The sequence below is a fragment of the Aphelocoma coerulescens genome, chromosome 11 (assembly GCF_041296385.1).
Source record: "Aphelocoma coerulescens isolate FSJ_1873_10779 chromosome 11, UR_Acoe_1.0, whole genome shotgun sequence".
Taxonomy (NCBI): domain Eukaryota; kingdom Metazoa; phylum Chordata; class Aves; order Passeriformes; family Corvidae; genus Aphelocoma; species Aphelocoma coerulescens.
The window spans coordinates 12,390,121-12,417,331 of record NC_091025.1 but is presented as its reverse complement, the minus strand read 5'-3'; the positions used below and the strand labels follow the sequence as shown (position 1 = coordinate 12,417,331).

The 27,211-nt window shown below is 38.1% G+C and overlaps 1 protein-coding gene across 2 annotated transcripts; it reads left to right on the top strand.

The window, feature by feature from the left end:
• On the top strand, window positions 1-27,110 carry CYLD (CYLD lysine 63 deubiquitinase). Of its 2 annotated transcripts, none has more exons than XM_069027072.1 (17): window positions 1-138; window positions 3,978-4,638; window positions 5,836-6,003; window positions 7,016-7,121; window positions 8,155-8,250; window positions 9,414-9,530; window positions 11,061-11,440; window positions 12,851-13,016; window positions 13,838-13,979; window positions 14,478-14,600; window positions 15,905-15,996; window positions 17,078-17,144; window positions 18,657-18,789; window positions 19,196-19,304; window positions 20,281-20,399; window positions 20,991-21,207; window positions 22,659-27,110. In XM_069027072.1, exons 2-17 carry the CDS (start codon window positions 4,132-4,134, stop codon window positions 22,841-22,843), a joined length of 2,727 nt encoding a protein of 908 aa, XP_068883173.1. In that variant the 5' UTR covers window positions 1-138; window positions 3,978-4,131; the 3' UTR covers window positions 22,844-27,110. The 2 variants fall into 2 exon arrangements, with proteins under 2 accessions (XP_068883173.1, XP_068883172.1); XM_069027071.1 differs by having other exon boundaries at window positions 5,836-6,138.
• The last annotated feature ends 101 nt before the right edge of the window (window positions 27,111-27,211 follow it).

The following is a 27,211-nucleotide window of genomic DNA, read 5'->3' as shown; positions in this document are numbered from 1 at the left end:
GCGGGTGTGCGGGCGCTCGCTGCGCGGCCGCGGCGGCTATGGGGGAGCGCGGAGCGGGCCGGGCCGGCGCGTCGGGCGCGTGAGGGCGCCGGGACGGACCCGCGGGCGGGAGGCCCAGCCCGGGCCGGGCATGAGGAGGTGAGGAGCGAGCGGGGTCGGGCGCTGCCGCGGGACGTCGCTCGGCGCCGTCAGGCAGGGGCGCGGCTGGCGCGGGGGCCTGATCAGGCCGCGCTCCGGCCGGTTCCGTGGGCGGTCGCCGTGAGCCGCCGCAGCCGCCCCTGCGGTGCTGGGGGAGCCGGGCCCAGCGGCGGGGCCGGGCTGGGCCGGGGGTGGCGGTGGCTCCGCTCTTGGCGGGCCCTGCTGGGCCTTTCTGGCACTTCAGCCTCAATCCCCGGGCAACGCGTTGGCTACTCAAGAAGTGTTTCGGGACTTTCCTTCCCCGTCCTGCACACAGCCGCCTGGGGAGGAGAGAGAAAATGCTCAGATTTGGGGGGGGAGGATAATTATTCTCCAAAGCTGAGCCTTGCACGGAGCCGTGTGGGTCTCACGGGCGTGTCTTGCCATGAAGCACTCCGTGAGAGAACCAAGTGAAATACGATATTCCGTATAATTTCGGAATCTGAGCACACCTATTTCATATTTTTGGGGAAGACTGGACGCGGGGTGTCTGCAGAGCGGCCGTACTGGCAAATCTCGTAACGCCACAGCATTCTGGCCCTTGAGAATGATTCCTGTTCTTCCTCTCACGGGGATTTTTTGAATCAGATTTAAAACGCCGAACACAACTGCAGGTGCATTTTCCCTTAGGAATCATGTTACCTGAACATCTTTGTATTGGACTGTTTCAACCGCTGTTTTGAGAAACAGTTTCTATTTCTTCCACTCATGGCTTGTATTGCCGACATGTAATTCTGTGTACATTGAGCTGCAACTAAATTTCCTTGCTCCTAGTTTTAACCTTCACGTGAAAATTGGTTTTGGGCTGTTGAAAAACAGAACTGTGCATCTCAGGTGGTTAAATTATTTTTGGTATATAGTGGAAGTTTTTTTAAGAAACTATACAGTTTATTTTAGCCTTTTCATTTTATACTCTGAATCAGAGCCACAGACGTGTGTTCATTCTGAAACCTGATAGCTGGTTTAAACATCTCTATATAGTTCATGTAAGGCTCCTGCAGGGTAGAAACAGAGTTCTTGAATTTCAGAGCAAACTGTTATTCTGATGAGATGTCTCTGTAGCGGCAACAGTCGCTCATGACAGAGGAATAAAGGAAGATAGGGAAGCTTTGAAGTTAGGTAGCTTATGGCCTACACCTGACAATTTTTTAAAAGTGTTTTTCTTGCAAACTGTGTAGTGTTGCAGTTGTAACTGTGTTTTGCCTGTTTCTCCCCAAAGTCTTTAGAGCATGAAAAAAATGAGGTAGTAGGTGGAACAGAAGGATGCAACTTAACAGGCTCTGACACTTAAATTGTCTGTATTGGTGGTCAAGTACTCTTGGGTTTGCAGAAGTGTTGTAGTTGCTGGTGTGTTGTGCAGTGTTGACTTTTTGGTAAGGATTAAGTTGTTTGGTTTCCAAATTAATCATACAGCGGTCTAATAGTTTATTTTGGTCATAGTCTGATATGACTACCCTGTTTGTTCAGCAAAGATTTTACTTTATTCACAGAATTCCATGGAAAATGGCTGTAAAAAATAATCCTAAAATCAGTGGTATATGTAAATGTACTTTTGATACACTGCCAAAACTTAATGTCCTTTTAACAAGCTTTTCTGTGCTCTTGAAATCTAATTTATCACTTGTATTATTCTAAAAGAAGGGTATTTGGCTTTTAAAGCTGTATGGGACAGTGGTTGTAGATAAGTTTTTAAAGGAAGGCATTTTTATATAGGGATAATGAATTCTTTATTGAAAGAAAGCCATTTGGTACTATATCCAGTGGGTTTAGTAGCATTTCTGTGGATGACTAGGGCTTTGAAAGACTGACCACACACCACATAAAGTTATTACATAATCTAAATGCAGCTGTTGGCATCTTTTCACACTGAATTCTTTACTACTAAACATGTGAAGATTTTATTACTGCAGCAATGAACTTGCAAGCAAGCTATACTTACTAAAAAATAGATATGATAAAGCTTATTTTAAATAAAGTTTTTCAATCAACCTTTTTTAAGCTGTTGAACGGACTTCCTCTTTTAATATATTATTCCATACATACTTACTAAAATTAAAATTAATTATTTATCAGGATCCCTGTAATGTCAGAGATACTTGTTTGTAGTCTACTGGGGATTGAGAAACTTTGTGGAATGGCTCAAAAAAAAAGAAAGGTAAGTGAAGTGTGTCAGCTTTTGAAAGCTGAGAACATAAAATGGAACTATGAAGAGCAAGACAAGTTTTTTTTCCCATTGTGTGAAAAAAAGTAAGGGAAGCAAACCAGTCAGAACTTGTATGAAACTCTTATTTTAACATCTGAGTAGACTTAAAAAAAAACTAATGGTCATTTAATCATGTTCCCATGTGGCGCAGGGGGAGGGGAATCCTGCTGTGTTCTTCATCAGTTTCCACATAAACTATTTCAGTCCCATGCTCACACCACTTTTTTGTTAATCATCAACAAACGTTAAAGCCCATTTATATGTATCAAATGAAAGTGAGGACAAATATTTTTTAGCTTGGAAACACATGGATGGTCTACCAGACTTTCCTTCAGCGAGATCATAGACTGTTTAGATCCTGCTCCTCAGGTGTTAATTACTTTGCAGATGGAAGCACATTAAGCCACAGAACTCCTGTGAGCTGCTGCAGTAGCAGTGTGGAAGTGTGGTGGTGACACTGACACCCACGTGTCACATGTGTGCAGATGCGAAGCAGGTTTGAGTGTCTGGATGGTACAAGAGCCTCACCGAGGCAGCACAGGAATGTGTGAGCTCCTAGGGACTGAAAGTTGAGACTTTGCCCAAATTTCAGGTTGTCTATAGTTACTACTTTTCTTTGGGGAAAGAGTTTTGTTGAATACTCTGTCTGTTTAAAAAGATGAGGAAAATAATTACAGCATTATTAGTAGCAATGGGGAACAAAGGCAACAGACCCCTTTGTATGTCCCAAGAAGATCCGTTTATTTCCAAAAATCTTTCTTTGTGTATCCAGTGTGAACTAGCGACACATATGCTCAAAGAAGTATTTTTAAATTGTTCTTTTCACTTCGTTGGTTGTGAGCTATAGTTCTTAAGATGATGTTTAACCAAGGTGTTTGCTTCCATGGTTTTTTAATAACTGAAAGTATTTCTTACTTTGAAGTGAATTATCTTTCTAGAATGATAAAAATAAGAGCCTCCAATTTTTTTTTCTGAGAATTGCATGTTGCAATGTTGGCACAATTTGGTTTTCATATATTGTATATTACTGGAACTGTCCATTTCTATTAAAGAAATGGCTGTTACAAGTTACTAAAGTTCCCATTTTCTGCTGCTCTATTTTGTCAACACAATTTTCTGCTTCACTAAATCAAAATGTTATGCAGGATGACAGATGCAGTGCACTTTGTCAGAAATAAGTAGTCACTAAACATGGGAAAAGAACTTTATAGTGGAAAGTTTCATTAAAATATTGTTTGTAAACTAGAGCAGGTTGTTTATTCATGTTCATTTGCACTTAAGTTTTCTTTTTGCTTTCACTTATGTGTGTTTTCTTTGTTTTCTGCATTTCATTACATGTTTTCCACAACGCCTTTTTTCAAGGAACTAGAGAAGGAAATGAAATACACAGCAATAAGGAGCAGAGATAGGTAAATGGGTCTGTCCATGATCAGCAGTACAGTGGCTGTTCTGGGATTGTGGTCACTGCCTTGCATTTGCTGAACTCTGATCTGTATGAGGAATGAGTCTGGTCACAAATTTAAATTGTTTTATGTTTTATTTAAGACTAGCTGTACTTAACCCAATTCAATTGTTTTTTCTTTTCTTTTTGTTCTAGGCTTCCTGCTCTGAATGTGTTTCTTTGCAGAAGGAATATTGCACTGTTTCACAAAGATTGGACCCTTCAGTAGAATTTGGAAAGATCTCTGCACATAAATCAAGAGCTTATTTTTCTTGAAGACTTCTGTGCAGCTTTTAAAGTTTTAATCACAATGAATTCAGGCTTATGGAGTCAAGAAAAAGCAAGTTCGTCCTATTGGGAAGAGCGGATCTTTTACTTGCTTCTCCAGGAATGCAGTGTCATAGACAAGCAGACTCAAAAGCTCTTGAAAGTGCCCAAAGGTAGCATTGGGCAGTTTTTTCAAGACCGTTCTTCTGTGGCACACTCCAGAAATATTCCATGTAAAGGCAAGAAACTGCAGATTGGATTAAAGATTCTGGAACAACCTCATGCAATCTTGTTTGTGGATGAGAAGGATGTTATAGAAATAAATGAAAAACTAGCAGAGTTGCTTCTGGCTATTACTAACTGTGAGGAAAGATACAGTTTGTTTAAAAGCAAAAGCAGGTTAGCTAAAGGCGTCCAGATAGATATTGGCTCACCTGTTAGAGTACAGCTGAGATCAGGGGATGAGAAATATCCTGGAGTTGTTCGCTTCAGAGGGCCCTTAATGCAAGAAAGGTCCCTAACAGGGATATACTTTGGAGTAGAATTGCTGGTAAGTTACTTGCTAAGGGGTAGTATCAGATATGCTTTATGAGGTGAGCTAAATAAATCTTCACTATAAGGAGAAACTCCTAATAATTTTTTTTCTAGAAGCATAGTTACCCCTAAAAACTGTACCTTCATTCTCATAAATATTTTTATGTGAATGTGCCATATCACAGCCTTGTAATCTCCATGTTAAGTGAAGCTGGATGTGGTGCATGGGCTGGCAGAAAGACTTGAACATACTCTGAGTCCTCTAGCCCAGAAAAATTTAATTCATAGAATCATGGAATGGTTTGGGTTGGAAGAGACCTTAAATATCCTGTAGTCCCAAACCTCTTGTTATGGGCAGGGACACCTTCCACTAGACCAGGTTCCCCAGAGTTCCATCCATCCTGGCCTTGAACACTGCTATGGATGGGGCATCCACAACTTCTCTGGGCAAAAATGCTTGCATCCCTATCATGTGAATATCTGACTCTCAGATTTCTGTTGAGTACTTTGTTTTCTGGTGTCAGGATACAGTCCATAAATGCGGGGTTGGATTTTAGGGCTGCTGTTTTTGTAGATTCCTAAAAGTCCAATGGCAACTAGTTAAAATAGAGAATGTATCTGTTGTGTGCTCCTTGTGAGATACTTGTGCAAAATTAATGCCAACCATAAGCTATTGAACTCAGGAGAGTTCTCATCTTGTTGTAGGAGTATATTTTTCAAAGTACTCTCTAAACTTTTCCTGAAGTCTTTGTAATTCCCACTGAGAACCTCAGGGAATATCAGGCCCAAGTGTTTCTGAGAATCATCTCACTTTATATGGCATATAAGTGGAATTTTTGAATGCTTAGCAGTATGTCTAGTATGAAGTAGTCTTGTCTTGATATGGCAAAAATTTGATGATTGAAGCAAAATTTGCACCCGAAGAAAACGTGCTTCTCTGAGTATAAAGGCTTCTGCCTGCGGCTACTCCCTAATCTAATGACATCTTGCTCTTTATTCTCCTAAGATAGACAGTTTGTATATTTGCCACGCATTCTGACAACAGAATTCTCTCAATATAATGATAGTTCATCAGGCAAATTCTTAGTGCAGTTTGTCCAAAACACTGGATTGTGTTGCTGCTTTTTTATTAGTCTGTTTTTTCACAGAATACATGGTTTGGTTTTTTATCTTTTCTTTTTTTTTTCCTTCCTCTTCCTCCTCCGACACTTAGGAAGAAGGTCGCGGTCAGGGCTTTACTGATGGACAGTACCAAGGCAAGCAGCTTTTCAGATGTGATGAGGATTGTGGGGTTTTTGTTGCTTTGGACAAACTGGAGCTGGTGGAAGATGATGACAATGAACTGGAAAGTGACTATGCAGCTCCAGTTGACGCAATGCAGGTAGAACTTCCTCCTCTGGAGATCAACTCCAGGGTTTCTCTGAAGATAGGAGAGAGTATAGAGTATGGGACAGTTATATTCTGTGATGTCTTACCAGGAAACGAAAGTTTAGGATACGTTGTTGGAGTGGACATGGTAAGAAAATAATCTGACTTTAATAACTTCTGCATGTGTGTTAGCTAGTGAATGACATGCACTTAGAAGAAGAAACATTATCCACAAGCTACTTCAGTGGAGGCTGACCTAAAATGGGAAATAAACACTGTGTTCAAAGATGCCCCTTGGTGGTAATTGTTTCTTGGCATCAGGTAAATGGTGTCCTATTTGATGCTAAACAGGCAAAATACTCTGCTTACTCTGAGGAGCCTCCACTGAGCTACTTGCCATGTTAGGTGTCAGTCCTGAAGTCATGGAGTTGAGTGTTCGTCTTGTGAGACTGGCTTTGTTCTGCCTGTTAAAAAAGTAGGCTGGATGTCTTTTTCTTTTGTTAGCCATTTTAAAAAGCTTTTCTTCATGTAACTGTTTTGTTTGACTTTGTTCTACCTTAAAAGTATGAGTTTCAAGTACAAAAGTTGATCTCTCAAGAAAATGTGAAGCTTGTCATTAAAAATTATTTCTAGCAACATGAATTTTTTTTAAATAAGCAGCTTTTAAATTTTTGGTAGTTCAAGATTGTTCTGGTTTTATAGGTTAGATGCTTCCATTTTCTTGGTTGCAGCAGCTGTTCCATAACAATGCACTGGAGTTGTTCTAGCTTGTTTATCAGCAATGTTTTTTAGAAGAGAAATGCTTGTTAAAGTAGGAACTACTTCTCAAGAGAGCAGGTTTTGAGCTTTTGTCTTTAAAGACTGTAATGTTTGCCTATTCTAAATAGAAAATTTGTTACAGGAAAAAGTAGATGTTGTCAAATCTTTCATTTTCCCACTTTTCATATTCCTAAAGACATATGTGTGTACTCAGTATGATGTAAATCTTCTTTTGGGATACATGTAATGTGTTTTTCTATTTTTAGGATAATCCGATTGGAAACTGGGATGGAAGATATAATGGAATACAGCTGTGCAGTTTTGCAAGTGTTGAAAGTACACTTCTTTTGCATATCAATGATGTTATTCCAGGTATGCCCTGCTTTCTTAGCCAGAAGGCAGACTTTGATAACATCTAGGACATCCTCCACCTAGGCACAGTTATATGATTAAAACAATACTGCAGAATTAATATCCTAAATTCACTTGAATTACCTTCTATGTTATACTTCTCTTCAGTTTCGCCCTCCTTTGGGTTACAGTCTCACTAGTAGAAAAGCTTTAATACTGAACACAATTCCTGTCAAATTGTATAGTATTTAAAATACTATGCAGTGTATAATACTCATGAATATGTGAGTGTCTGTAGTGGGAATCTTTTCTATGGACTGTTGTTCAGTTTACTCCAGGAGTTCAAGTATCTTGATCAGAAAGCTGTTCTTTCTTTGCTTGAAAGGTGTTGACAGTATTAGGTGTACATTCTGTGAATAAATACTTGGAAATGCCTGTCAAGACTGGAAAAATTCACTGCAGTAATTCACTGAATAGTGTTAATTTGTAACAACTACAGTACCCTGATTCCTTCTCTGAAGAGAAAAAAGTTTATATGAGACTTTGTTTGGGCTCTGTCTCTAGGCAGGTTCTAATGACACTGTAGTCTGTAACTGTTGCTCTCACTCTTCAGTTTGACTGACTTTTCTTATGTCTGCCTCCTGCATGCTGGTTTAGTTGAGATGCATGTTTTTGCACAAAGTTTCTGCTCTTCTCTGGAGAATTCATGGGGACGTCTCCATTTTTTGAAAAGAGCATTTATTGTAGATGTGTTGGTAGAATAAAAACCTTAAAATTTCTTGCATCTGTTTCCCATAATGGAAATAGATACATATGTTGAAGGATGTAAAGTCAACCTATTTGATATGTTCAAGAAGTAATGGTAGACTTCGGAGTAAACAATTGCTGATGTGATAAAAGCAAATTGTATACATATAAAATGTTGGTTATGTGCCAAACAAGGCTTTGTTCCACTCAGTTTTAAAGCTTGTGATGGCAGACCTTTGTTCAGTTACATTCTGAGGTGAACTTTAGAAAAGGGAAGCTAATACTCTCTTCATGTACCATGTCTTAGAGACTGTGTCACAGGACAGGAGACCTCCCAAGCTTGCCTATACCTCAAGAAGTGGTGACAAAAGCTCGTTCAATCATAGTAAGCCAAAGGCTATAGGTACGTATGGCAAGGGATTTTCTTTAGTTATGTAAGATTACAAAATTTTGTTGCTTGTAAAAAAAAATCTTCTTTTTATCAGTTGATTTATTATTTCAGTTATGTGTCAAGTTCATAGAATCATCAAGGTCGGCGGAGACCTTTAAGATCAAGTGCAACTGTAGTTAAAAGTTAAATTTCTGTGAAGTAGTGTTAGTATGATTTAATCATTATAAAGATGGTAGACAGTTTAAGTTAAGATTGCTCAAACTGCTTTCATTTTCATGAAAAAGAGTTTGAGGTTTAGCAAAAATTCAAGACCATATTACCTAGTTATCTAGTATCACCAGGTCAGGGCTGCCTTCCGTTTCTCTGGAAGTGTGGTGTGTGTTTATTGTTTCGTTTTGTTTTTTAGTAAATATAGTTTGCTGTTGTCTTCTTGCAGAACAAGAAGCTTCAAAATTTTTAGCCCAGGAGCAGATCTACTTAATAGTGCCTGTATTAATTTTGCTGTGATTCAAAACCAGAATTGAATTCCTAAAATATAAACTTCCTTGGCTCTGTTTTTGTCCAGCTCTGAAAATCCTCCCAGGAAAAAAAACCCAAAATTGAAAGAGAAACAATTTATCCTTTTTTTTTTTTTTTTTAATTTCTAAAGGCAAAAATCAAAATTCTATGTCTACATTGGGTAGTAGAATACTCATGATAGTATATTCTGTAAGTTGTCATTTTACTTGGCATTAGATGCTGGCAGAGATGATCTTCACTGTAGTAACTGTGGTTATATGTTGGCACAAGTTATAGAATTAAAAGTAGATCAGTAATTTATTTGCCTACTGTGAAATTTCAGTGCTTTAAAACCAAAACCCACCTGCCGTAACTGTATTGCAAATACTTTCTTCTGTCCATAATTTATAGTCACGAAAAATTTGCTCTTGAGAGATATCTGCTGCCTTCTTTTCAGCTTGGTGACTTGAAATTTCAGCTTAGAGTGTATGTTGGTTTGGTGTAGACTTCTACCTTGTTGTAAGCTTAGAACTGTGTTAGCCTTGATGGGAGGGTTTGCTCCTTTGTGGAAAGGCAGTTGTGTATTCTTGAAAGTATAACAAATTTATACTATGAAATAAGAGTGTAAGTGACCTTTTGTAAATAGAGATTAATCTCTTCAATAAAATGTGTTCTAGGATCTACCTCTGAACCTGGAAATAGAAGCAGATCTGAAGTCTTCTATACATTAAATGGCTCATCCGTTGACTCTCAGCCTCAAACAAAAACAAAACCCCCATGGTATATTGATGAAGGTAAAGAGAGAGGATAGTTTTTTATATATTTATTTTAGAAACCCACAAAACAGAACTAGAGTACATTATGCTCTTCAAATAAAACAAGGATGAGATTAAATGTAAAAGAGTTGGACTGTGTTGTCTTAGTGGAATACATACTACATAAAAAGCATTTTGAAAGCCCTGTAAAATGTACTCTTGTCTTGGTGTGACCTGTGGTTTTATTCTGCATGTAGGAGATTACGTTCTTGGCAACTCATGTGCAGCTCTGTGGGAATGCACATGTCTCGCAGGCAGAATAAAAGCTGAGGCTGGGAGGGAAGACACAAAGATATTCCTTGTAGCTGAGTATACGGAGTAATTGTATTTTGCCTGTCTTTGTAGCTAATGTTACAGATCCAAGGGAACTGTAATATCTGCCATGCCAGCTAATCAGTCTGGAAGTAGGAGCAGGGAAATTATCTAAGCATACATGGGGGTTTTTTCTGTATTTTTTAAAAAGTTACTTCTGTAAAATCTCCCTTTTGGTTTTTAAAAGTATGAGTGCACACACTTAAAGGATCAATATCGCTTGATTTGCTTCCAGACCTATTTTTTTTTTTCTTTCTTTTTTCTTTCCTGGTAAACTTTAGAAAAATGTGGCTAACTGGCTTTGTGACTGAAGGGGTAAATACTAAACTAATAATGTTAATTTGCAATGGAAACCTATAGCAGCATTAGCCCCTAAATTCACTGAACCACAAAAGAAAAGGGGTTAAAGTTATTCTTGGTTGTGTAACATGTCTTTTTTTTTTAAACATTTTTAAAGACATTAACTTCATTTAATGAAATAGCATGGGGAGAACAGGTGAAGATGAAGATGCTTTTGTTCTGTGAATACCAATTGTGTATTAGAGACCCTTCCAACTCAGGGTATTCTATGACTATGTAGAGAGATAAGACAGAGTGTTTGTGCTGTTACATAGAGTTGTGATCTCTTTTATCAGGCACTGCATTGGTCATGACATATTTAATCCTTTATTCTTTATAGATACTGATAGATTCCTTGTATTAAAACCAAAGTCTGTTGTGATAGGGGAATAAGCACTCTTCCATTTGCAAATAATATTTGCAAGCAATTATTTATGTCTCTATAAGCTCTGAACCAAAGAATTCCCTTAGTCATAATGACCAATGAGCTCTTCCTAGTTTTGTCCCTTACAGTCATAATCCTTGGAGCTGTTAGCTCATGTTCAAAGAAAGCCTCATGTGAGGAGGAAAAAAAAGATTTCAATCTAAACCTTCCTGTAGTTTCTAACATCTCCTTTCTCTGTGCTGTTCATTTCTGTTGCTTGTGGTAAAAGTGGTGGGACTGCAGCAGTGTCTGCTCAGTCATTTCTGTGTCTCCAGTGTTGCCAAGTGACAAAAGTCTTCCTAAATGTCCCCAGCTGTTAGTGCTTCCCACCTGTTAAATCAGATGTGGCTGGTTTGATAGCCAAGTCTTTCCTTTTTTAATACAGGGAAAAAAAACCCAACACTTAACTAACATCTTGGTTTTGATTTTAACAGCTGCTGAAGACCCTTCAAAATCACTTACTGATTCATCTTCTGGATTTGGGCATTCTTCACCACCACTGCAGCCACCTGTAACAAACTCTGTGTCTACAGAAAACAGATTTCACTCCCTCCCCTTTAGCTTGACAAAAACAACAAGTACTAATGGTACTATGGGACATAGTCCTCTCTCTTTATCTGTTCAGTCAGTCATGGGTGATGTGAATACTACAGCTACCCAGGAGAGTCCATCAACAGCAGGACCAGTTGGAAACTCACATGGTCTTGAAGCAGGTTCCTTGGCAGAAGTTAAAGAAAATCCTCCTTTCTACGGAGTAATCCGCTGGATTGGCCAGCCCCCTGGAGTAAATGAAGTATTAGCAGGACTGGAACTGGTAAATATAATTCTAGTTCATATTAATGTTAATTACTAGTTTTCTTTATCAGAGCTGGTACCTGTATATGCTGCAAAAACAGCCAGTCTGGGGGATTTGCCCCAACAGGTTACCATGTGATCTCCTTAGTGCTAAATTCTTTGATAAGCTCTGACTTTTGGGGCTGCCCTATACCTTACCCTGTTAATAGGCTCTGAGATGTCTTTGTATCACAATGGGTAATGGAATATGTAGGACTGATCACTTTCTTGCATTAAAGGAGTGTCCTTTGTTTACATTATGGAGATTGTAATTGAAAGATGAAATTTAAAGGTCCTTTGAAATGGAAATTTATATAAAATTCTCTAGCTGTAGTAGTCTTTGTTGAATATAATTTTTTGTTTGTTTGTCGTTTGCATATCAGCAAACAGGCAGTCAGAGTGATGACTGTCAGAGCCATAGGACTGGTTTTGATAATTGACAGTAGTGATATTGTTGATTTGACAACCATGTGCTTTATGTGTTTCTGTGGGCCCTTTGTAAAAAAAAAAAAAGCACAGTTGCCTCAAACATTAATTGCTGTTGCATACTGACATTTCCTCTGTGGCAGCTGTTGCCAAGGTTGTGATGGGGTATCAGTTAAATGAATGTATGCACAATTAGGGAGAGGAGGTTCTTTATTTTGGGATAATACCCAATAAAATTTTACATAAAGCAGTATAAAATTTTGTAAAACACAAGCAAAGTGAGAATGTGACTGGAATTCCAGCTGTTGTAAAAAAGTCCTGGTCTTGTGGGTGTTTTGGGTGAAGTTGAAGCCACAGGCATTCTGAGACTGCTCCATAGGGTGTCATGCATTGACCTGGGAGTCACTCGTGCATTTCTGCATTAAAGCCTAGCCCTTGTTAGTAAGCAGGCAATATACCTTAAATCCTGTTCTTGAAGAGAACAGCTTGTTGTTGTTCACTCCTAGTTTGTGTTATCTCTCCTTGATGTACATTTTGTGTGTTTTGAAGTAGGCATTTTCCTTGTGCAGCCAAGTCACACTGAAATTGTTAACACTTCCCCATGCTCAGTGATTTAAATTAAGTTGTAAAAAGTGCTCTTTCTAACTACAGAAGGGATCTGGACTAGGTTAAATTCACAGTCTCCCCTTCCACCTCTCCCACACTGCTTCTGATGGAATTCTTGTTTTATTTTGGATGGAGTGAAAGTTTAACCATGAAGAAAGAAACCTGCAACTCTTAATTTTCCTCAATAAATCCAGTTAAACAACACCTCAGTCGAGACTTTGGATACTAAATTCCAGAAAGAGTGTGCATCACACTTTAGAGTAGCAGAAGGGTGACTTCTGGGTAGATACTTTATCAAATGTCTTACTGCAGAGTTGTAGAAATAAGAAAACCAGTGAATTCTCACTTGAATTTTCAGGAAGATGAATGTGCAGGCTGTACGGATGGAACGTTTAAAGGAACTCGATACTTTACTTGTGCTCCAAAGAAAGCTCTTTTTGTTAAACTCAAAAGCTGCAGGCCAGATTCCAGGTTTGCCTCACTCCAGCCTGTTTCCAACCAGATCGAGCGCTGCAACTCTCTAGGTACTGACCTTCTGACCTTCTGCTTATTTCTTTTTTATCAGCTGGGAACTGGCCAGGGCTTTGGTTTCATTCATTCCTGCAATAAGTTCTTTGTATTGAACACTTGGAAATCTGTACAGGTATTACTTAATTGAGATTAATGAATAGAAGATCAGCCTGTACAGAATACAGTGATTCTTGAATTATTCTTTTATGCTTTAGAACAAGAAAATGTTAATATATTAAAATAAATGTCATAAAATTATAGGATTTTTTATGCTGTACACCTTTTACTTTAGAACTTCTAAAACAATCTTGCTGTAAGTGGTATTTACAACTCTAGCATTGTATGATTACATTATCAGAAATAAAGGCAGTTATTTTTCTATAATCTATAACATAAAATTATTTTATTCTCTAAATATTAACAAAGAAAAGCATGTATTTTTATGATGGAAGTTAGTGGTGAAAAACTCCTTTTTTTCCTTAACTTCGAGTATTTTAGATTTCTTGGGTCATGTTGTATTGCCTGGGACAACAGCAAAAAAAAGTGTCTGATACTTGTAAGATAGTTTGAACAGGGCATATGTAATGAAAAGAGAACTTCATTCCTACTGGATAAAATTAATTCAGTGCTGCAGGCTTTCTGAAGCACTCTAGTGTGGAATGTAAGGCCTTCTTCACTCTCTGGAAGACAGTGAGTCTCAGCTGTAATGCTATTCTAGTCCAGAGAAGGAATGCTTACACTAAGGCAGCAGCTTAGCTATAAAACATTAATAGGAAAATCTCAAGGGCGATAAAATTTGAGGCTTTAAAGTGTCTTTTGAAAAAAAAAATTTCAGCCTTTGGAGGTTACTTAAGTGAAGTTGTAGAAGAAAACACTCCTCCAAAAATGGAAAAAGAAGGTTTAGAGACAATGATTGGAAAGAAGAAAGGTATCCAGGGTCATTACAACTCCTGTTACTTAGACTCCACCTTATTCTGGTAAGTTCATATTTTGTATAGTGGCATCCCATGCTAGAAATGCAGAACCTGTGATCTTTGCTTGACTGTCTGTGTGTATTGCTGTGCAGCTCCCAGTGTCCTGTGCTGCAGTCCCTGTGCCCTCCCAGTGCGAGCAATGAAGCGCTGCCCATGTCCAAACTGGACTGGCCCTTATGGATCTGCTTGTTTAGACTAAGGGAGTCCCTGGCCTGTAAATGGTTGAAGAATAAGGAGAACACAGGCCAGGAGGTGGAGGGAGGGAAATGCCTCTTACAGCTTCTTTGTGCAACCCCGCCTGGGCAGCTGGTTCTGTACTTTGCAGAAAGGATATGGGGTTGGAGTGGACTTTGCTATTTAGTGCAGCTGTGTCCCCTGTCCATAACTGCCTCCTTTTGAGTTTGTTTAGTTAATTCTTCTGTGGCTTTGCTTGGTTTGTCTTATGTTGCTCAGACATCTAAAATGGTAAAAACAACCTTCCTTTTCCTTTTTTCTTTGTAGCCTGTTTTCTTTTAGCTCTGTTTTGGACACTGTGCTACTCAGACCTAAAGAAATGAATGATGTAGAGTATTATAGTGAGACTCAGGAGCTGCTGCGGACAGAGATTGTGAATCCTCTGAGAATGTAAGTAAAGACAAGAACTGGTCTCTAGTCTAACGTGAATTAGAGAGATCCTGCAGTGTTTGCATTCCTACTGAAAATCTGAGAAATTTGGCTATCTTCTGCTACTCAGTGTACTTTTTTTAGTATTTTTACTTTTCCTTAATGGCAAATTTATTCAGTGATAACTGGAAATAGTTATTCATTGTTTAGTGGTAAAATATTTTCACTAGTTTCTTATTTGCAAATGGATCAGCACAAAGCCATTGTAAAATTTGTACAAGTATGAATACAAAAGTATTGATAAATACAAGTTATGTTTTCTCAGAGCATTCATATTTATATATTTTTAATGGTAAGAAAATTATTTGGGTTATCTTATATGGAGTTTCACAGTTCAATAAATTTAGCAGTGTTTTAGAAGTTTCATTACCTTTTACATGTGGTCTGCAAGTGACCAAAATGCTTTTAATAAAAGAACTTAATATGACCTTTGTAATTTCTTAGGCACAATGAGCAAAGGAGATGCAACCAAAATCTCAGTGAAAAGTTATTGTTCTTAAGCTTAATTTTTTTCAAACAAGTGAATAATACAGTTGTAGTTCCAAAATTCTGTGGGCTGTCGCTAAACAATTTATGTCAAAGTTTTTATTTGATTCCTGGAATTAAATGTCGGCCCCTGAAGCCTTGTTCTTGTCAGGGAGTGTGTGGTTTGCCTGGTGTGTTCCAGAGTGTGTGGAATAGGTAGGATAGCAGGATACACACTGAGTAGCAGAAATCTCAGGTGCCTGAGATGGCTGAATGTGTTACTGTCCTTTTACCATGCTTAAAACTTGAGGGGAAAAGACTAAATACTCAAAGCCTCAGCTTCTTAGGTCAGCAGTACAGCTCTGTGACTTTTTCTCAAATATTGAAATTTTTTTTTTTGTTAACAACTCCAGCAGTGCTGTTTATTATGTGACATTCTGAAATGATGTATTAAGAGGTGCAAATTAGAGTGAAAACAAATCAAAAGTAATTGACTGACAAATCCGAAAACAGTTATCCTGCTAAGTTGATGATTAAAAATGCTCTTAAAGGTTATAAAAGAACATTGAGCACTGCATTAAATTTATACTACATTAAGAAAACTGGGAGTCAGATTAAATATGAGAAATCAGTGACAGGTTTGAAGAAATAGTGAGTAGGTTTGAAGAAATACTGTATATAGTTAAAGAAGGGTTTGAGAACCTGTATTTCGGTAGGTGGTTGGTTGGTTTGGGTTTTTTTCGTACTTCTCTGACTTGATCACAAACTAGCTAATAGCTTATTAAACCCATTTATCTTAGATATGGATATGTATGTGCGACAAAAATAATGAAACTGAGGAAAATACTTGAAAAAGTTGAGGCTGCATCAGGATTCACTTCAGAGGAAAAAGGTAATGGGGGAGGCTTGCCTTTCTTTGAGACTTATAAGACTCTAATATGAAGGAATTGAGGAACCTTGGTATATAATTATACCAGAACAAAACACCCAAATATTTTGCTGTGGCAATAGTGTCTCTACCACAGATCTGAGGGACCATTGGCTCCTAGAAAGGTCTTTTCTGCTTCCTCAGGTATGTAAAGAACCTTATCTGAACAATTTGTGCAGTCTTCCACTGCCTGGATTTCTTCTAGTGCCTTCCTGTGCCTCTGTAACTCTCTTCTAGCAGTTGGTGGAGAAGACTGTGATAAGGCTGGGGTGTTTGTCCTCTTTCACAATGTCACTTTGATCTCTGAGGAATAAACTTTTGCACTACAACATTTCATTGTTACAATGGTTATGTAGTATTTTAAGAAACAAAATGTTCCAATCATGTTAGAAAAATCAGTTCCCAACTTTTTGATCTTCTGCTCTATATATTGATTAATTAGCATTGTATTATGTAGCCATTTTGCTTTTATTCAGGAGAATACTACTTTCTTTGTAAATACTGAATGCTGGAACCAGTATTTACTGCAGTTAGTGGCAGGGAGAGAAATACACCAGCAAACTGTGATGGGGGAGAACAGCCCTCTGGGAAGCTGCTGTTGGCTGCATTCTTGGTTAGAGAACTCAGTCTCTAGTTTAGATGAACTTGGGACTATTGTGTAGTTTTTGTGTTACTGTCACTGCTCCTCACTGGCTTTCTGCAGATTCATTGTTTCCTTTTGAAAGCTTTCCTTTCTCCTGGAAAGGTTGTGTGGTGCCAGATGATTCCTCTGAAATACAAAGCATCTTTTTTAACTTTACGGGAAAGCTTTGTTACCCTGTTGAGCCTGTACCTTTTATTAGGGCCATTTAACACTAAAAGAACAAATAGAGGTTTGTTATGAAAATGTTCAGAGTTTGTCATAATCTTATTGTGGTAATAAAGCTGTAAAAATTAACTGTTACTTTTTTTCTATGAAAATTTTGAAAACCTTCACTTTAAATGAGTCTTGAATAATGTATCTGGTTTTGCATGTTAACAAAACTTTTTTCTCTCCTCCCTCCAGATCCAGAAGAATTTTTGAATATTTTATTCCACCATATCCTAAGAGTTGAGCCACTATTGAAAATAAGGTGAATCTTTTTTCTTTGGCCTTCAAGGGTTTTGTTGTATCTGTGCCATACAGAGAACAAAACTTATCTTCCACCATTCAGCTTTTAGCACCAGTTTGTGTGTATTGTGCCCATACCTGAACTTGTCAAGGAAAATTCAGAACTCTCCTTTCTTCTTAGAAGGCTTAAGATTAGTAGTGGTAACACTGAGCATCATGCTCTTAGAGTCTTCTCTACACCTGAGTACTCTAAAAAGCAACATTGGCTTAAATGCTGGCTGGGATGGGAGGAGGTTACAGTTTATAGCAAATTTGATGAAAGTTCCCAGGAATTTCATCCCAGGAACTTTGATGTTGAGATGAAACAGCTCCTACCTAACTGTTTTCATTTGCTGTTAGAGGCTAGTTAGTCCTGTATGCTTTTTCTCTATAGTAGCAAAAACCATTTCTTCAACCTGAGCACGGTCTTCTATATCCTTTCTTTTGTACTTCCAGATCTCCTCCCAAATATATCAGATTTATGTTTATTTAACAGAAATATCTGAAAAACATTGGTACTTGATACTTGACTATGTTTTGAACATCTGACCTCAAAACATACTTAAATTGGTAGCTTAATCCTGTGTCCCTCTCCCTGTCCAAACAAAATGTGTTGTGATTTTGTGGTTCTTATTTTTTGAAGGGGATAATTGGTTTATGGTAGGGGTGTGTGTGTTTAGAGGAAAGGGTGGGTTTTTTGTTTTTTGGTTGTTTGTTGGTTTTTTTTTTGCTGGTGCTTTTGTTTGGTTTTTTATTTTGTTTTTATTTGTTTGTTTTCTGGTGAGGATGAAGATGTTTCTCCAGACTATTTACTATGGCTTGCATTGGCAGTTTGTGGTAACCTGCCTCAGAGTTTGCCTAGGTCTGGAAGGAGTATTAACAATTAGAGCTGGACAGCCTTGAATCTGGATTATCCTTTTGGAGAATTCTCTGCTAACTATAGAGCAAGTCTAGCAACATTAGCCATCTGTGTGAGACTTCCACTGCAGGAAGCAGTGTAAATATCGCCCTGATTTAGAGGAAATGTTTCATTAAACCCATCATACTGAAGATAATTATTGTTGTTTCATTTGATATTTTATTACTGAAACTCCTAATTGTCTCTTCAATGAAAGCTGCTTTATTGTCTTGGAGTTTTTGATGCAGATGCTTAGGAAGTATGTGTCAGTTGGTAGTTCAGCCATGCATAGCCATATGTTTTTAAAACATTCTCTGAAACTCACACTGATTCTTTTTTTTTTTTTCTTTAAATTTTTCAATAATCAGTCCACACTTAATACTTGACTGCCTGGTACTTAGTCGTTGGGGGCAGGAGGCTGTGTTTTGTTTGGCTTTGTTGTTTGTTTGGGGTTTTTTAAAGCACAATATATTTCAACGAAGAGGGAATGTTTTGTAGACTATTTTCATGTAGATGTTATTTTCCTAGTAAGATACTCGCTATTACAGTAAAGCTTCAGAATCTGTTGGTTTTTCTTTTCTTTAAATCTGTTTTTAGATCAGCAGGTCAGAAAGTACAAGACTGTTACTTCTATCAAATTTTTATGGACAAAAATGAGAAAGTTGGAGTGCCAACAATTCAGCAGTTATTGGAGTGGTCATTCATCAACAGCAATTTGAAGTTTGCAGAGGTTGGTGACAGCTGTTGCCTTGTTGGAAGGGATCATACCTAAATATTTATCCATTCAGCAACAGGACAAAAGTAGGATTTGGTGTAAAAACATGCAGACATGGTGGAATTGGGAATATTGTGTCAGTGATCTGAATGCCTACATAGCAAAAATATTTTAAGGGTCACTTAATGACATGTATTCTTTGGCTGAACAGATGAAAATGATTTAGGTAAAGAATTACTAAAAGAAAACTTCTTAGCTGCTGCCAGTAAGTTGTTTTAAGGATGAATACTTTTAGATACCTCTGTCAGTGGGCTGTGAGTTTAAATAACATGAATATATTTATAACATTAGAAGAATGTCTATAAACTTAGATAATTATTTATCTCAAGTTCACGACGTTATATTCTGGTATTTTACTTAGGCACCCTCTTGCCTGATTATCCAGATGCCCCGGTTTGGGAAAGACTTCAAAATGTTCAATAAAATTTTTCCATCCTTGGAATTAAATATAACAGACTTACTTGAAGACAGTAAGTATGTAACATTGCACTGTATAATGAAAGGGAGTTGCTGAGAGTGCCTAACACGGTGAAAGTACTAATGGTACTTCTGGTGGGTTGTTTTGGGGTTATTTTTCTATTAGATATTTACCAAGATAGTGTGAGATGCTCAGGGTGAGAAGTGAAAGTTTACTGGCTAGAAGGCTTTTTTCCCTTATGTCAATTAGAAGCTCTAATACAGAAGAATGTATAGAATACAATTTCCTTGATTGTGTTTATTTAAGTCTTGATTACCTGTACAACTAAAATTATTTCAGGAGGGTGTTTTTAAAATCAAGTTATTAGCAGCAAAGCAGTTCATTAATATGGCTGTTCATTCGGTTATCAGACTAGAAGGGAACCTGGGATGAAGACATGCAGCTGTGGCATATTGCGACTGCATTTTTCAACCATAATCATATCACTTCTTTTTGTGACCTAAGTTTCTGACATTGGTCATCCACTGAATTTTTCATTGCATTATCAAAGGAAGGACACCTAGTTTTAAATTTGAGATTAGAATTAATAAGACTGCCAAAATTCATTAGAACAATAATCTCTGAAGTTGTCATGGCCTTTTTTTTCCACTGTCTTGGCCATTAGCTTATGCTTTTTTTTTTTTTTTTAGTGGTGTTGATAGCCATAGGGGGCTAAGCAAGCTCTACCAATATGATAAGAGAGAGCTAACATGATTTAAAAGCCTGTTTTTGCTTCATGCACTTGATTTTTATCATCTTGTTTTGCAACTTACCAGTGTAAATGTTTTTCTCTTAATGCACATTGCACCAAAGAGAAGTTAAATAGAGTGGTACATTTCTGCTTTGATTAGCAGTCTCATTTTAACTTTTTGTAAATGTAGTGTCTTTCTCCATTTAAAATAATAGTTCTCCTGCATTTTTGTATTCATTTTCTTAAAAAAAACAAAGCCTCCCCAGCCTGGAGACTAATGCCTTTCTTGCAAATGCAGCTCCCCGGCAGTGCCGCATCTGCGGAGGGCTCGCTATGTACGAGTGCAGGGAGTGTTATGAAGACACCGATATTTCTGCTGGCAAAATCAAGCAGTTCTGCAAAACGTGCAATACACAAGTAAGTGCTTGTCTTTGTTATTCTCATGGGTTTAACCCAAAACTATTAATGCTGTGATAATTGAAAGAAAGGTAGAAGAGCATAGTGAGACTTCCTCACCAGCTGCCACCCACCAAGTGAAGTGTCTCCTTTGGTGACAGATCAGGAACTCCTGCCTGTTTATCAACATGGCAACTGCCAAATCCAGGACTGGACACAGTGGAGAAATAGTAATCATGTGCTTTAAATCCCAATTTTATGTACATGCTACCTTGGTAGACTTGATAAATTCATGACAGAAATGCTTAAGTTTGCTGTTTGGATATTGCATGAAGATGTCACTTATGGCTTGTTTTCCAATCTGAGCTTAGTAGGAAATCGTTGCATTAAACCTGACCTCCCTTCTAACCTTAGATTTGAATTTTCTGGGCAATATTGAACTACACTGGTGGAGAAAAATAGAAGAAACCTTTAGTCAGCTACTGTTACTGCAGTTCTTTCTCTAATGCCATTAATCTTCTGTTCAGCAGTCATGTTTTTTCTAGCTTTGCCACTGAAACAAATAATCTTATGGGGTGTTTTTTCTTTTCTGAAATATCACTTGAATTGTAGGTTCATCTTCATCCCAAGAGACAGAGTCATAAATTCAATCCGTTGTCACTTCCTAAGGATCTGCCAGACTGGGACTGGCGGCACGGCTGCATCCCCTCGCAGAAGATGGAGCTGTTTGCAGTTCTGTGCATCGAGACCAGCCACTATGTAGCCTTTGTGAAGTACGGCAGGGACGACTCTGCCTGGCTCTTCTTCGACAGCATGGCAGATCGGGATGGTAACCTCTCATTGAGTCTCTTCATTTCCTCTTACTTGTTTGTATATGTATTTTAGATTTCAGTGACTATTTCTGGAAGTTTTGGGTTATTAGGATCATTTAACTTGATGTACGTGATGCTGGGATACTGATCTTGACTCAGCCTTACCTCAGCACATTGATTTTGTGGCAGCTGCTGATTTGCATATTCTGAATTTCACCTAAATTGGATACCTTAGTAAGCAGATGGTGTAGAAGTAACTGCAGAAATTTTCTTGCAGGACTGCTTATACATTTTTCTATGCTTTGTAAATTTGGCAGAGAGAATTAATTTTAAATAATCAAGTTCAGGAATGTACTTCCAATTTGTATTTAACAGGAAGTACGTGATTATCAGTCAGCATGCAAATTTTTTTATTGCTTTTTCTTAAATGATTTACGGTAAATGCCTTTACAATAAAGGAAATAGTCACACATTACAACATCTATGCTATTCCTTTGAATCCCTTTGGAGTTATCAGTGGAAAATTGTTATCCTGTAATAATACAAATGTCATTAAAACAAGTGTTTTCTTAGATACTGCTATTTAAACAGATTCCATTTAAATATGGACTCTCAATTCTGGTGCCTGAGAAAAACAGTAACAGATGAAGTGTCAGACCTACAGTAACAACTTTTGCATGAAGTATTCTTGAACCCCTCTGTTACAGTGTGAGTTGGAAGGGAGAAAAGAATCTTGCCTCTTGTTGAAAATGAAAACTGCTACAGAATTAGAGTCACTTTCTTAGAACAGCCAGAAGACAATCAAGCTTTGTTTCAGACTCCTTGAAATACGTATGACTGAAGTTTGTAAAGAACCACTTTATTTCAGGAATTTAGATCACATGAGATGCTGGAAATATCTCCTGCTGATCTTAGGGGGGTTTTTTGTATTGCAAATATTTTTCTTCAGCTTTTCTTCATAAGCTAAAAATATCTGCTGGGAACAGCAGGATGTCCATACTTGTGTTGTTTGAATTTGCTCATTTTTATGTGGAAGATGGCCAGGAGCAAACCCTGCCTTAGTGTTGCAAGTCAGGTACAGACACGGTTTGTAAATTCATCAGCTGCTACCAATTATCTTGTTATTAACAAATTCAGTGCATGTGAGGTGGTTTATGTGTTCAGGTCACTCTCCTAAACTCATATAGAATTTTTAGTGTTAATGAAAACCCAGAGTTCTCCCTGGCTTTGTGTGGTGTTTGTGTGGGTGTGGTTTGTTGGTAAATACTACGCTATTCTGACTCTAGTTGTGATTTCTTGAACAATACACATTTCATAGCTGTTTACCCTGCAGCAGTGCAGTGTGGCATATTTTAGAAGGCGTTTTCAAGAACTGGTGATGCTGTCGTAATAAAAGTACATTATCAAGAGCAAATACATGTAGATGCTCTCCTAATCTGTTTCTTCTTCTTTCCTTATGGTTTAAAAGGAGGTCAGAATGGCTTTAACATTCCACAAGTCACCCCGTGTCCAGAAGTTGGTGAATACCTGAAGATGTCTCTAGAAGAATTGCACTCACTGGATTCCAGAAAAATCCAAGGTTGTGCACGAAGACTGCTTTGTGATGCTTACATGTGCATGTATCAAAGTCCAACGATGAGTTTATACAAATGAACCAGGATCTCTGCAGAACTGAAGAGACAGTTCAGAGTTACCCACTCTTGGGTTTGCTGCAGTTTTGAGTAGTTCAATGCAACCGTTGCTGGCAATGGAAGAAGTTGACTATGACATCAAGAGGATTTACTGTTCCAAAAACTACATATGGAGTTCTGTCACTGAAGTATTTAAGCATTTTGCACTCTAGGAAGTGTGCTTGTGTGTGTTTGTTTTATAAACAAAGTTAAGTTACTAAAACTTAAAAGCTTTAAGTGCATTGATGATACACAGGCATTTTTGAAGTGTTAAAGGTGAAATTATATCAGGAGAAATCTCCTTATCCGTTGGGAATGTAAGGATACAGTGTTCTAGTTCAGTACTTTTCTGTGGACAGGGATTCTCATGTGTTTCTCTACCCCCACCCTGTCTCCTCACCCTTGATCTTTTTAGCGCAGTAGATTCTCTCTGAAGAGAAAATAACTTCAGTTTAATAAGATAAATTTTAGACTGCTCATTGCATATTATGTTATCTACTACATTCTTTTCAGTTCCAAAAATTAACATTCATTTAAAGATCTGAATCACTGTCTTGCAAAAATCAAGCACACAGACTTGCTGTGTTGTTAAGTTGCAATTTTTGGAGGGGAAAGAGAGGAAAAGGAGAGGGCATTAAGGGGACGCATAATTGCTAAAATATAAAATTAGCAATGAAAGTTAACAGATGTCTTTTTCTAAGTGTCTATTTTTAAAGAAACAAAGCAGTCTGGAACAGAACAGCAACTGTACACAAATGATTCCAGGACAAAACAATAAAATTCATGGATTGCCTCAGGGAATGTTACTGAAGTGAATTCTAGTCCTTGGTAAACAAAACTGACTTTTCTACAGTACATTAAGCTACTGCCTGGGAATATGTTATACATCTGACTCTTCATTTCAGGATTAGTAATATTAAAAAGAGAATATTAAAAATCTCTGCCTGGAAAGATGAAACTATAAATAAAGGTAGATCAGAGTTTTACTGTATACCAAGTACCTGATGAAAACTAACTTGAAAAGCTGCAAAACCTGTGTTAATGTAAAATACTATTCTTTGAGGTCTGTTGGTTCCTGTTTGCAATGAAATACTGTTGTTTTAGTTGCCTTTTAGCTACTTCTGTCTACACTGACTAGCAAACATGCAACTATATATATACAGTAACACCTGGTCGTACAAATTGCATATATATGAACTGTACATTTTCAACTCTTAAAATGTTTTATATGGAAACTTCCTTTTTGGGATGAAGTCTATAGAAGGGAAGAGATAACAAAATACAACAGAGGAAAAGCCACATTGAAAAAGCCACTGTTTTAAAGGCAATGGAGACTGATCCCTTTTTGTAGAAAATGTGGTTACTTTGTTTTTCTTGGAAAACCTAGAATCTTTGTTTGGGACACACTCTACCATAGAACGGTAGTAGAGAGAGGTTTGAAAACTGCTTGAAGGACTAATTGTGTAAAGCAGGGGGTGCTGAGGGAGTTGATCTGTTCCATCAGCCTTTGCATGAAGTGTGCTCTGCTCTTTCACTCTCAAGAGTGAAAGGTTATTAGAAGTGTCACTGTTGCTTTTGCCTCCAAGAGTCTCCTGGCTTTCATGTTCCCTTGCCTTATTTATCTTGTCTGTACTCCTTGGCAAAACTCTTTTGTTTCAGTACTACCAAAAGTTCTTGACCTCTTTCTCTCCTGAAAAAATTCAGTGAGGTTTTAGGTGATGGATTCTATAACCATCTGTCAATGGATTGGTTATTGTCCATGGGCATTTCCTCAGCTGCATCCACCCTGCTTTGGGGCAGCAGCTCAGCTGTGTTGACAAAGATGCCACCAAAGCAACTTGTAGGTAACGAGAGTAGGGGCAGCCTGTGTTCATTCCCATGGGCTCGAGCCCACTGGGCAATCTGAGCAGCAGGTTTGATAGCCCAACCTCGGCTGTGTATTGAACAGGAGGGTTGGCTGCAGCATCCATGTTCCTCAAGTGATGTTTTTAGAGCCCTGTTTGCAAAGCAAATGCTGAGGGGCCTTGCCAAGAAAGACAATAGTAATAGAATAGACTCAGCTTGCTCTGCAAGGTTTGATCCTTTTAGCCCCAGGCCCACTGTGTCCCAACCTGGAAGGAGGTGCAAGCAGTGTCCCCTTTGAATGAGGAGCAAACACAGGCCCAAGCACAAACCTGTACCCATGAGACCAGTCTGAATGTGTGGATTCCTTCTCTTCCCTAGCCCTAGATTTATTTTTGACTTTCCCCAATGCATTAATTTCATGTCTTCCACCGATGTCATCTTTCCACCCCTCCCAGCCTCATTACATATAGTTACATCTTGCTGCCTGAGCTTGGAGAACAGCCTTGGACCTGCTATGGCCAGAGGAGAGAATTGGAATTGGCAGCCATATTAAAGTTTCCTAGGTGAATAATCTTGTAGCAAAATATCCACTCTTTTTTACTGGAATGTATCCAGCTTGTCAGGATACATACTCTTATTAGCAGAAATGAATTGATACAGATGGGTGTAAATGAGCTGCTTGGCTTCTTGCCTCCAATCTTCTGGCCTTTCAGTGGAAAAGGAAAAGAAGTGGGGACTCTTCCTGTGAGACATGTAGGGAATATTCTTTACTGTGCACACTTCTTGGTGACAAATACTGTGTTTGGAAGGGCAGGCAGTGCTTTACAGCCTGCATTTTGTACTATAGATTACTGCCAAATGGTAAATAGTTTTGCAAGCAGTAGTGTATGATTACATGGTTGGTTAGTTGTTTACTGGTGAAGAGGGCAGAGATGTCTTCTGTAGCATGCAAAAAAAAAATTAGTTTTGGCAATCAAGGAGTCTTCTTTTAATCTAAAATATATTGCTTTGTGCTGTACTGCACAGCATTGGAGGTGATCTGGCAATGTAAATGAAATGTTATAGAAATAACCCCAATTTTATTTCCTTTCTCAGAAATGAGTATACAAACAGAAAAGTGATTTCACTGTGAAAGGAAACTTGTGAACTTATATGCATAACTTATATGCAAGGGTAAAAAAGGCAGACTTTTTTGTGTTTTTTTAAGCCTTCAGCATATATTTGTAGGGGATTTGAATAAGCTATTTTGAAGCCTGCATTTTAAGCATTTACTGCTGTTAACTGTAATGCCCAAAGATTCCAGTGACTAAGCACCCAATGTTGATGTCGTTTAATGCATTTGGAAACCTCCCAATCAGTTCTTTTCCTTGTTTTTATATGGCGAATGTCCCCCCAAATTAATAGCACTTAGATCATTTCTTCATGGTTTGGCTCATAAGTACTGCTAAACAATGGCCTTAACATGTGAGTAGGAAAATACATTGACAACGTGGTTCCTGACAGCCTGTAAAAATGTAAAGTTTCGTAGGACATAAACTTTTGTAGCTGGGAAAAAACCTTCACCCCATACAACTTGCCTGCTCTGCTAAACATTTTTAGAACTAGGGGTTCAAAATGGAACAAATCACTGTGCCACAAAATCCTTGCTTATTTTGAATATAGAGGGTAAAGAGAAGGTATTAGTTAAAGGTGATGCCTTACAGATTTACTCAAGCAAACAAAATCCTTCAAGAAAACCCCAACCAAACCCACCATAAGTTACATCAGGCTTGTCTTGGGCGGGGCAGATAATTGGAGGAAAAAATACAAAAATATCTATGTTCAGTAAAGGTCTTTCTAATATGTGATACTGATTCTGTGCTCTTGAAAATTGTAATACTGTGTTGTACTGAACAGCCTGTGAGATTCCCATTTTAAGCAAGTACTCTGTGTAACAAGAATTGCTCTTGCTCATAAATGGTTCATTTCAATGCACTTATTTTTCTCGTGCACTTTATATTGCACTGAGCAGCTGGGCGTGGTCACCATGATCCCTGACAATTGCCTGTTCCATACAAGGCACCACCGTGCTGCACACCAGGCTGGTGTGGTTTCCCAACTGAGCTGGTGTAAAAAGCAGCTTGAAAGCTCTGTATTTTTACCACTGTAACAAAGCATGTTTTTATCTGTTCTTGATGTTTTGCTTAATAAACATCCCATGTTTTGTGCACAAATAGTCTCTTAAACTTACAAGGCTGTCTCCAAGAAGGCATTAGGGAAACAAACCATTGGATCAGGTTGCCCTCAACTAGCCTTAATTTATTTTTTTTCCAATGATAGGGCTGAATGAGCTGCTGCTGGAAAGGAATGTACTATGTGCTCTTTCTGTATTAATATTAATTAAAAATATTATTCTTATGGCTCTATTTGTTTCTTTGGGGCTTGAAAATTTGGGAGTTTCATAAAAAATCATGAATACAGGGTGAACTAGCTTGTTTTGTGTACTTACCAGAGGATTTATGTTCAT

Bases quoted from the DNA above. Each gene is read 5' to 3' on its own strand.
- CYLD (XM_069027071.1), top strand. From the start codon at position 4,132: ATGAATTCAGGCTTATGGAGTCAAGAAAAAGCAAGTTCGTCCTATTGG. The intron at 4,639-5,835 runs GTAAGTTACTTG...TCCGACACTTAG, and splicing joins ACTTTGGAGTAGAATTGCTG to GAAGAAGGTCGCGGTCAGGG. The intron at 17,145-18,656 runs GTGAATCTTTTT...ATCTGTTTTTAG, and splicing joins GAGCCACTATTGAAAATAAG to ATCAGCAGGTCAGAAAGTAC.